Here is a 10161-nt window from a genome sequence, read left to right on the forward strand (position 1 = left end):
ATAAGCGCCGCAGGAATCTGCGAGAATTGACGAGAAATTCCGTTTAATCCGCATTTATTCCTAGCACTGTTCAGGCCGATCTCCTTCCTGGCTCTCTAGGATTAGTGATCGCCCATGTCGCCAGCGCAACCGTCCTTGCCTGCGACACCACCAATTTACCTCATCATTAACGCGAAGTAGACCTACCGTGGTCCCGCAAAAAGCAATTTCATTTTTTGTAAATTCGCTAGATTTCTTGTTGTAGAGAAAGAAAAAAAAAAAAAAAAACCTTTAGAGGCCGGAACTTTACGTTTTCAATAGTCAAGGGATATGTTGACTATAATGTTCTTAAAGAGATGTACCAGTAGTGCAATTCCAAACAACTTTGCAAAGTTGCTTTTATCTACAGATGCACATGTATTATCGTGGCTGCTGCTAAATGCATCATCCGGGATTGTCTTTCATATTTTTTAGGACCCTGGGTGGATTTTTGATTTGTTTTACTTACAATCCCTACCACCTTCTTACGTTCTCCTTTTTCCTTTATCTCTTGGTGTGATTGACGAAGCGCAGTGCTACAAGAGCTAGCACCCTTAGTAGCACGATCCACGCCACGACGTATCCACAGTTGGTCCATATCTCGCTGTGCTTGATCCAGAACAAGCTGTCCATATACTCTTCCACTGTTGTACCGTCAGGGAGTGTCGGTGGAGTTCCAGTCATCACCTGACAACCTGGGCCGTTTCCATCGCCATCACAAGCGGCAAACACAATTGCTGTAAGACTAGCGAACGTGTACTTGTTCGGGACGGCGTGATACAACCAAACGTAACCGCGAGGTAGTGACGAAGCCGGAGGGTTCATGCCGGTGAACAGGATGAGGATCGAGTTGATGTTCAGCGCGAAAACGGAAGCCACATCCAGACTGGGTAGTAGATAGATCAAAAGTTGACCGACGTAGCTCTGCATCAACACCAGCAGTGACAGGCAGAACCAAAACGCGAAGAAGTTGCCCACACCCGTGAACCCCACCATTGGGTAGAAGATGATGAGGAAGATCAACGTTGCGAGGAAGCAGTACGGGATCTCGACGATGGTTGCTCCGACGAAGTACCAGAAGGCGTTGTAAGTCTGACCAGCTCGCTCGCGATAGAACACTACTCGTTCCTGGTATGTGACGGGGAGAACTCCACTCAATGTGATGAAGGTGATGTAGGAGGCTGCCATGAAGATCATGCCCATACCGGAATTGATGCCCTGGTACGAACTGTACTCGGCCCCAATGTAAGTGATGCCGAACACTAGACCCAGGATCACCGAGATGATGAATCGTGTCAAATTGTACGACGCCGTTCGCCAGTACAAATCGAAGAACCGCTTGATCAAGAACCTCGCCTGCGTCATACTACTGGCAGCTCGCTTGCGACCAAAGGTTAGAGCCGGGAGAGAAGATGAAGGTCGCGTCACCCCTTCACGATCCAAGTTCAATTGTAGTTGACGATTCTTTTCGCTGTTCTTGAAGAGAGCAACGAAGTCCGTAACGTCAGCATTGACATTACCAACTCCAGCTCCGATCACCTCTAGCATCCACGTAGCCGGGTTATAATCCGGCTCAAGCTTGGGGACGCTATCGATCGCCTCGAAGTAGCTAACCAACTCAGAAGCTTTTGAGCCAAGTTCACCAAAGAAAACCATCTCTCCACCACGCTTTAGTAGCAGCAAGCTGTCAAACACCTGGAATACCACTGCTGATGGTTGATGAATGGTGCACACGATTGTTCGTCCCGTGTCAGCCACCTTTCGGACGCCATCCATGATGTACTTGGCTGACCTAGCATCGAGACCGCTGGTAGGTTCATCAAGAAAGAGCACACTGGGCTGCGCTGCAAGCTCCACACCGATAGTAAGTCGCTTCATCTGCTCCATCGAGCTACCACGAATGATCTGGTCCGCGATGGGGTTCAAGTCCAGCAGCTCCAGACACTCATTCACCGAGTCATACTTCGCACTGTCAGGAATATCAGAGCCTTGACGAAGGAACGCACTAAACGTCAAGGCTTCACGGAATGTAGAGGTGTCTGAGTGGATGTCCATTTGCTCGCAATAGCCCGTCGATCGACGAATGGCGAGCTCGGTGGCGGGATGTCCATTTAGTAGGATCGCTCCACGGATCTTACCTCCGGTCTTTCGACCAGCGATCACGTCCATCAGAGTCGTCTTACCTGCACCGGAAGACCCCATTAAAGCAGTCATTGTGCCCGGTAAGGCAAAACCACTAACACCCTTGAGCAAGTCGATATCTCCCTTGGGATTCGCAGGATCCGGAACTGAATACCACAAGTCCTTGAATGCGAGAGTAACCGGAACGAAATTGTTCTTGTGCTCTGGAGGAGAAACAGTGATAACAGCTTCTAGTTGTTCGTCGTTGCTGGTAGCTCCCTTCGGAGTCTTCATGAGCCCATAGTTCTCCTCTGTCGAAGACTCGTCACTTGCAGTGTTGTCTCCACTGACAGCAGAATTTCCAGAGCTTTCGAAGCGTAAGTATTCCAGTACTAAGCAAGACATTACCATAAAGAAAACGTAGAGCGCCACGAGGAACACCAGACCAAACCACAGCCAATGCTTCTGTGTCGGTACACCGTACACGCTCAATAGATACTCGCCAGCTTGCATGCCGTATCGTGCGCAGTAATCAACGCCTTCATACACACAGGTGAGAAACCGTTGGTCGTTGTACTGATTCACTGCAAGCGCTCGAACACCCCAACCATGTGGACTGAGCCAGTAAACCCACACCATATAGTCAGGAATCATATCTTTGGTGACGACGTAGCCGGAGAACGTGACGAAGAAGAGAAGCATGAGCATCGTAACTGGTAACGCCACGTTGAGATTTGGCGACACACACGCGATGAAGAAGAACAGCGCCGCAGCCACCATACTCACGAAGAACAGGACCAACTCAAACAAGAAATACCCACCCACTGTCGGTACGAATCCGCACATCCAGTACATGAACGAACCGAAGACAAGAGACTCCATGAGGCCAACGGGGATGTGGCTTATGAACCGTGCGATCACGTACGATGACACGCGAAAGAAATTCGCCCCGCGTTGCTTGTATAGTACATCTCTCATAGCCATGACGGCAGGGATGAGCGCCATGTGACTCGTTGCCACGAAGTTGATCGTAACAAAAGCGATGCCCATTACCAGTTGCGAGTTCACATCGTCGAATTGGTAGAAGGTGCTCGCGTGGAGAAGTCCCATCACAACTGCCATGTAGAAGCGGCTTCGCACGGCACTTGTATCTCGCATCGTCACTGCCATCTCTCGTTTGATCAGAGTCCATGTGCCGTCCGCGAAATTCTGATGAAATTCGGGAAGAGGTGAGATATGGAGTGCGTTGTCACGATCGAGACTTGAGTCCACAGGCGCTAGAACAGCATCGAGCAAGTGTTGATGAGTGGAGGATTGCTCAAATGCCTTTCGAAACTGCTGTGCACTTGACGGAGCAGTTCCGATCTCATACTGGTGCTGTTTGTTCGTGCCCAGATCCATGAGAAAGTCAGCTACATCACGATTGGGAGGACACTTGAACCCCAAACTTTCAAAGTAGTCCAGTGCTTGCTCACGAGGACCATGGTACATGACGTATCCATCGTTCAGTAGCATCACGTCGTCGAACAAGGCAAAAACTTCTGGAGACGGCTGCAATAGCGAGATCACGACCGTCCTTCGGAAATTCTTGGCCAAGCTGCGTAGTGTCTTGACAATGTCCAGCGTCGCAGCACTATCGAGACCCGTACTGATTTCATCCATCAACATGACGTAGTTCTTGCCGAATGCCATCTCACCGGTGGTCACACGCTTGCGTTCCCCACCAGAAACACCACGCAACATGGCGTCGCCCACGACGGTGTTCTGGCAGTTCTCGAGTCCCAATTGTCGAATCATCACATCAGGATAATGCTTACGCAACGCTCGAGCTGCTGCCATAGCAGCTTTGTTCTCTTCGTCCGATCCATTCACGAGTTGCTGTTCATCGGTCTTGGACAGCTCGGCACCACTACAGGCGTGTGCAAATTCCAGTGCTTCTTTCACAGTCAAAGTTGGCAGATGCTTGTCGTGTTGAGGCACATACGACACGAACTGAGGGAGTCGTTTACGTAACTTGTCTTGGGGTATGCCGTTGTATGTGATCTCGCCCTCCACTTCCACATTGTTGGACGCTGGAAATCGACCGCTTAGGAGCTTCATCAACGAAGACTTGCCAGATCCAGGTTGTCCCACCACCAGTGTCATCGTGCTGGGCTTGAAGACACCGCTCACCGGGTGAAGGATCTGCTTCTCCACCACATTCTTCTTCGAGAGCAACTTGAGAACCCCCGTCTTGGCCACGTTAAACAGCGTTGGAAGTTCGTACTTGCTGTGCGAATCATCTTGAACAACAACTCGCGCAGAAACGGACAGGTCCCTGAAACGCACTTCTACTTGTGGAAGAGGTTTATTCAGTGAGAGTTCCAATCGACTCGCTACGTGGTCGTGTAGTGCCGATGAACCGCCTGCCATGAGCTTAGCTCCGCTATCATAGCCGATTTCGTCTAGCTTTAATGGCGAACGCTCTTTCGAATGGAGGAGGGTGTCCATGGTGAGTCTTTAGCCGACTAGGTGTCTGTGGACGAGAAAGCAAAATGAAAAGTGATTAACAGGCACACGGTTGTTGTTAGACGGAAAAGTGTAGTTTTACTGGTCGACGTCGTCGTGGCATATAATCATTTCGAGAGCATAATATCCTGCTCCACCTTTAAGCTCTGGCCCACAATCGAATTCGATTATGCGCCCCACGTAATCGCTTCAAATCATGATCAAGTAGAGTGATGGTCTCGTTTCTCCATGTCCTCGTAATCCTTACGAGACGACGTATGAGGGAAAATAAAGTAGACTGTCGCACGAAAATAAAGTAGATGGTTGAACGCTGTGGGAACAGCAAAATATTTGCTTGAATCTGATCAACAGCGCTGTTCATTATTTAGATCAACCGTTTCAACTAAATATTTTTGATATTCTTCGTTTGTCTTTGGATTCTATTGATAAACTCACTCATAATGCATTAGTAGAAGGCACTTTCATGGTCAAATGAAAGTATCAGGACGTTCAACGAGGTGCTGCCTTTGAAATGCCGGGGAGAGCACTAATTGAGCCGGAAGATGCGGTATGTCCACTCCTTTTGGTTTAGTTGATTCTGCTATAATGCTGAAATATATGCGAGCCAGGAATATCCACATGTACCAACTCCGAAGGAGCTGGAGCTGTCTCGGCAACTGGTAGAGCTCCAACAAGAGAAAGATTTAAGAGAGACTCGAGCATTAACGCAGATCCGTGATTTAGAGTCACAAGTCCACAAGTACGAAATCAATACGCTATTGCTATAGATTCACTCATGGGTACCCAGCACGCTTTTGTGTGCGCGATGTTAGATTGCAGGTTCGCGTCCATGATCTCTCTCAAATGCTACAGAGCACCAAACGCGACCAGATTCTGGCTCAGCAAGCTGCTGTAGAGGAGGAGCGAAAACGCTGGAAGGTGACCGTCCAAGCACTTCAGACAGAGCTTGATCAAGAAAGAAATGACAAAGAAGCTCAGAAAAACTGGCAGTGCCGGTTTATTCCGCCGGTCGAAGTTCCTGAAGATGTCTTCGCTACCTGCTCTTCTTCAAAGCCAGCACCTACTATTGACCCAAAAGAGGACGTATTCTCTCGTTTCTCTCAGAGTCTCGCGCTTCTCCCTGCCTCACAGGCACCACAGGTGGCTGAAGCTGGAGCGCTTCCATTTCTAGTCCACTTACTACAGCAGAAAATGGGAGACGTTGTCACTGGATCTGTACTCATAGCTCTTGTGCATCTAGCAATTTATCGGACTAAATCGCGCTCTCATCAGCTACCTGCGTCATCAAATAATGGGCTGGACATTCGGGAACAGATCGTCAAGGCTGGAGTTTGCACACCGCTGGTTGATATCCTCGAAGCCTCCCAAAACGCTCGAGTTCTCGTTGAAGCTTCTCGTTTGTGTGCAGCTTTAGCAAGTTACGTCCCCAACAAGCGTGTGTTGGCCTCGAAAAACGTTGTGCGTGTGCTTGTCCAGCATCTGATGCCGCATATTCCACCACGAAACCGAGAAAAGCGTGGTGATGATGACGAGGAGGATATCTCCGTAACATTGGAACAGCTTCCTTTGCCTTGGGACCTCGCTGTCCAGGAAAACATACTGAGTGCACTCGTCAATTTATCTCATGGTACGAAGCTCATTCAGTACTAAACTAGTTTGAAACTCACACCTGCTGTTATTTCAGATTGTGAAATTCTGCGTTCTCAAATCGCTGCTAGTCCATACTTCCTGCCAATAGTAGTGCGATATGTTCGAGAAAGCTCAAGTGCTGGTGTACAAACTGAGGCTGCTAAGCTTCTCGGGAACGTGGCGTTCAATCACGTAGTAAACCAAAGCGCATTGATGGCGGCTGAAGCGCCCACGGCACTGACTGCGTGTCTCACAGCTGCTAATCTACAGCGGAGTCCACAGCTTGCTCGGGCAGGAGCAGTTGGTCTTGCTAATTTGGCTTACACTTCGGTGAACCAACTCACTATCGGCTACAGCAACGCATCAACGCTGCTCCTGCAATTACTGGTAGATGCAGTGAGTCAGCCTCTAGTCATCGAGGCTGCATCCACTGCACTCGCTTGTCTCTGTCACCAAAACCAGCCGAACAAAGCCCGTGTAGCCGCACAGAATGGACTCCAAGTGCTGCTCTATGCACTTGGTGCCATCCCCGACACGAAACACGACGATGACGAGCGTGGTGTTGGTGCAGCACTCATCGCTCTCTGTGAATCCTTCGCTGTTATTGCGAACTCCAGACCCAATCGACAGCAAGTAATGGAGCTCGACGGTCATTTTCTGCTTTGTCAACTGTGTCAGAGCTGCTCCGGCGTTAAAACTCCGAAGTTGCTTGAGTCCTCTGCTCGTGCAGTCTGTGCACTGGTGCCGCCTCCACAAGAGAGAAGCGCGTTGATCGCGGACAATCGAGAAAGCAAAATGGAGACGAAATCCATCGCGCTCAAAGCTCTGGATCGTGCGCGTCACTTGTTCGAGCAAGAGTCTCAACGCCTTCGTCACCACGGCGAGAAAGAAGACTCAATGAAAGGAAGACGTCGATGGCTCACACAGACCATTGAGTTGCTTACCAGTTACCAGACAGCATCGGCATTAACGTCAGAGAAGCCTGGGAGCGACGGTGAAGACGAATTTCGTGATCGGAGCAGCTTTTCCCTCGAATCACTCACTGCCATCTCTCCTGACGATCTCTGTCCTCATTTCTACGACTAAACACAACAACAAAGACACAATCAGGAAGTGTCAGTGATACCCGTTAACGTCATTAATCAAAAATTGCTGCGCGAGATCCTTAAAAGTGAATCACTATTGACGAGGTCACTCATGTAACCTTCTTGCGTTGGTGCACGTGTGTCGATCTAGAGCGATCGCCCGTTACTTGTTGTGACCTCGATGCAGCGTGGAAGCCTCCGCCTCTGTTACCTCCGGGTCGTCTATGCGTTGGTGACGATGACGAAACCCACTCCCACACGACCAGATCTTGACCTCGCACTCTGAATATGCACAATAAGCGTAAGAATGAGCACATGTAATCCAGTAACAACGCGGCATTTGATACGTACTTGATCACCCGCGTCCTAATGCGAGATTCATCGTTCACAACAGCCACAACTTTGGGCCAGACACTCTTGCACAGCCAAGCTCGATTCTGAAGAGATTGTTTCTCGAACAGATCGTCACGAAGATGGTCAGACGGGTAGAATCGATCGCGTTTGCGTGTCCGGTCTAAAAGGAAGAAGCGCACTTCTTTCACGAATCGATCCACCAATTGCCGTTCTGTGCGATATAAGAGGAAGTGTCGGTAGCTGAAGACCAACGCAGTCCCCAATGCGACAGCCAGTGCGATAAGTTTAAAGTGTGAGTACAGTTGGAGCTTGGCGCGGCACGACCACGGCACGACACTGCCGCCCACAATGAGTTGTCTCTGGTCCTCGGTTACGACGATGTCCTTTAGGTCACGCAGAGCCATATCCAGAGCGCGATTGAACACGTACTCACGAGGCAGCATCGCCACAGCCTTGCCGAACGAGATCGTTCTTGTCACGAAGGCCTGCACATCAAACAGCAGCACTTCTATTGGCGACGCAAGGTCTCTCGTGGACTCTGCTTTGCTTCCAGGATTGAGATAGCTCCACAACGACACGTTGTCGCACACATTCTTCGCAGCCTTATCGACGACAAATTTCTGGATCGTAAGTGCAAGTTGGTCGAGATTTTCCTGAATTTCAGGATTTTCCTTGCAGACTCCGGAGTGCAATAAATATGGAGGCGCACATGATATCACGGAGCCATTGAGACAGTTGCCATACACTGGACATGGTTGACAGAGTGGTCTCGATGTCTGGGTAGATATATCAGTGGATTCAATAAAAGGCTGCAATGCCTTCGAGCGATCAAAGTAGTCTGCAGGGTCCGCAAGCACAAAAGATCCCTCGTTTGCCTCAATCCATTCGCTATCGCAGTACGGCAACGATGGCTCCAGTAATTTCTTGACAAAAGGTGCTGTCACAACCACTACACAGAGCAGGAAAGCACCCGACAGCAACCACAGACAAAATTGGCGCCAGTTCAAGTGAATCGCTTTGCTTAGCCGGTTGATCTTGCTCTCAGTCGTCTCTTCGTCCGTCTCCGCTTCCTCCTCTTCCAACTGCGCACGCTCCACTTCTTCAGCTTTAATTTGCTCCGTTTTATCCTCTGATTGGAACAAATTCCTCTCAATGTTAAGACTCTGTGTCGGGACTGTAAAGCCGACATCGCCAACTTGCTGGTCCTTCATTGCCGAGTACTGACTTCTCAATTTCACCCGTCGACGACGTAAAATCTCCCGATCCTTCTGCTCACTGTCCGTTAAAGCTTCTTCTGATGGGAATTTACGCTTCACTCTCGGCGTGCTCGCTCTCAGCATCGTCTCCAGAATTTCGTCTCCCTCCACTATCTCCAGCTTCGTCATATCCGGCACTGTGGCTAAATCCACTGTCCCTCCATTGACAGATCCTGGCTCGGTACGGCGAACTGGCGGAGTCTCTAATATAGTGGCTCCAGTACTGCGGTGATTGATCTGAGGCTTGGGACTCTGTACCAATGGGTCTGCGTAGCGACTGAATAGTGTCAACTGCTCCACTTTTCTCCTTTTCTCTTTTGGCTTTGACTCCGCAACTTTGTTAGAAGTGGCAAGTCGCCGCGTCTTGGGTTTGGGGCGGGAAAGGGGAGCACTCGGCGCTGGTGTTGGAGATGCAGGAGGCCGGTGACGTCGGCGCTTGTTACTCGAAGAGGCCGTGGATGAAGGAGGCTTGCGCTTAATATGCGTGGTGCTGTGTTCCATTTGGATCAACACTGGTGATATGAAAGCTCACTGATTTCTGGAAGTGGTACTGTATCATATCTGTCATATAGTACACGGTATTATAGCCAATCATATTCGGATCCTTGACCGTAGACAAAACAAGTTCAAAACCAGAGCCTAGAGTTATGGGAGAGATTCCCTCAGCCGCTTTTAGAATCCTAAATCCGTCGTTTATCTGTTCAAAAGAACAAATCTGAAAGCGGGGGATCCCCTCTCTCTCTCTCTCTCTCTCTCTCTCCCCTTTCAGATTTCACCTCAAACACGTTTGGCTTTTAAAAAAGGACATCAATTTATTCAGACGGGTTCAAACGGTTGCGAAATTGCTCCATTGTGTCTTACATGTTTTGAATGGACGCGTAGCAATCACCAATATCGGCAAAGACTTGAATTGAGTGTTTGTCCGCTTAAGTACGCTCGGGAAGGAGAAGGTGGTTTCGAAACAAGAGCGACTTTGTATGTGAACGAGTCGGTCGACAGCCAAAGTTGGCAGTTATTCACAATACGAGATCGTACCAGGGCTCCATGACATTGGCCGTTTTGGGAGCATCTGTGGTGGAGTGGGATTCGCAAAATCGCGTTGCGATCCACTCAGACACACAGTGCCCTGGACTGCCGACTGACGGAGGGGGTACTCCGATAACCGTGGGGTTGCTGAGGGCTCACCTTGT

At 49.6% G+C, this 10161-nt stretch overlaps 3 protein-coding genes across 3 annotated transcripts; 1 reads left to right on the top strand and 2 right to left on the bottom strand.

Moving 5' to 3' along the window:
* Positions 1 to 451: 451 nt before the first annotated feature.
* On the bottom strand, positions 452 to 4629 carry PPTG_13229 (hypothetical protein; the record flags this gene model as incomplete). The annotated part of the gene is made up of 1 exon (XM_008910678.1): positions 452 to 4629. One exon carries the CDS (start codon positions 4627 to 4629, stop codon positions 523 to 525), a length of 4107 nt encoding a protein of 1368 aa, XP_008908926.1. The 3' UTR covers positions 452 to 522.
* An 861-nt stretch (positions 4630 to 5490) lies between these two features.
* On the top strand, positions 5491 to 6913 carry PPTG_13230 (hypothetical protein; the record flags this gene model as incomplete). The annotated part of the gene is made up of 3 exons (XM_008910679.1): positions 5491 to 6192; positions 6547 to 6841; positions 6894 to 6913. 3 exons carry the CDS (start codon positions 5491 to 5493, stop codon positions 6911 to 6913), a joined length of 1017 nt encoding a protein of 338 aa, XP_008908927.1.
* Positions 6208 to 9505, bottom strand: PPTG_13231 (hypothetical protein). The gene is made up of 2 exons (XM_008910680.1): positions 7713 to 9505; positions 6208 to 7643 (listed from the first exon to the last, which is right to left on the bottom strand). The coding sequence occupies exons 1-2, from the start codon at positions 9470 to 9472 to the stop codon at positions 7472 to 7474; spliced, it is 1932 nt and encodes a 643-aa protein (XP_008908928.1). The 5' UTR covers positions 9473 to 9505; the 3' UTR covers positions 6208 to 7471.
* Positions 9506 to 10161: the final 656 nt, after the last annotated feature.

The sequence above is a fragment of the Phytophthora parasitica genome (genome assembly GCF_000247585.1).
Source record: "Phytophthora parasitica INRA-310 unplaced genomic scaffold supercont2.38, whole genome shotgun sequence".
NCBI classification, from domain to species: domain Eukaryota; phylum Oomycota; class Peronosporomycetes; order Peronosporales; family Peronosporaceae; genus Phytophthora; species Phytophthora nicotianae.

Bases quoted from the DNA above. Each gene is read 5' to 3' on its own strand.
- PPTG_13231 (XM_008910680.1), bottom strand. From the start codon at position 9,472: ATGGAACACAGCACCACGCATATTAAGCGCAAGCCTCCTTCATCCACG. The intron at 7,644-7,712 runs GTACGTATCAAA...GTGCATATTCAG, and splicing joins ATTAGGACGCGGGTGATCAA to AGTGCGAGGTCAAGATCTGG.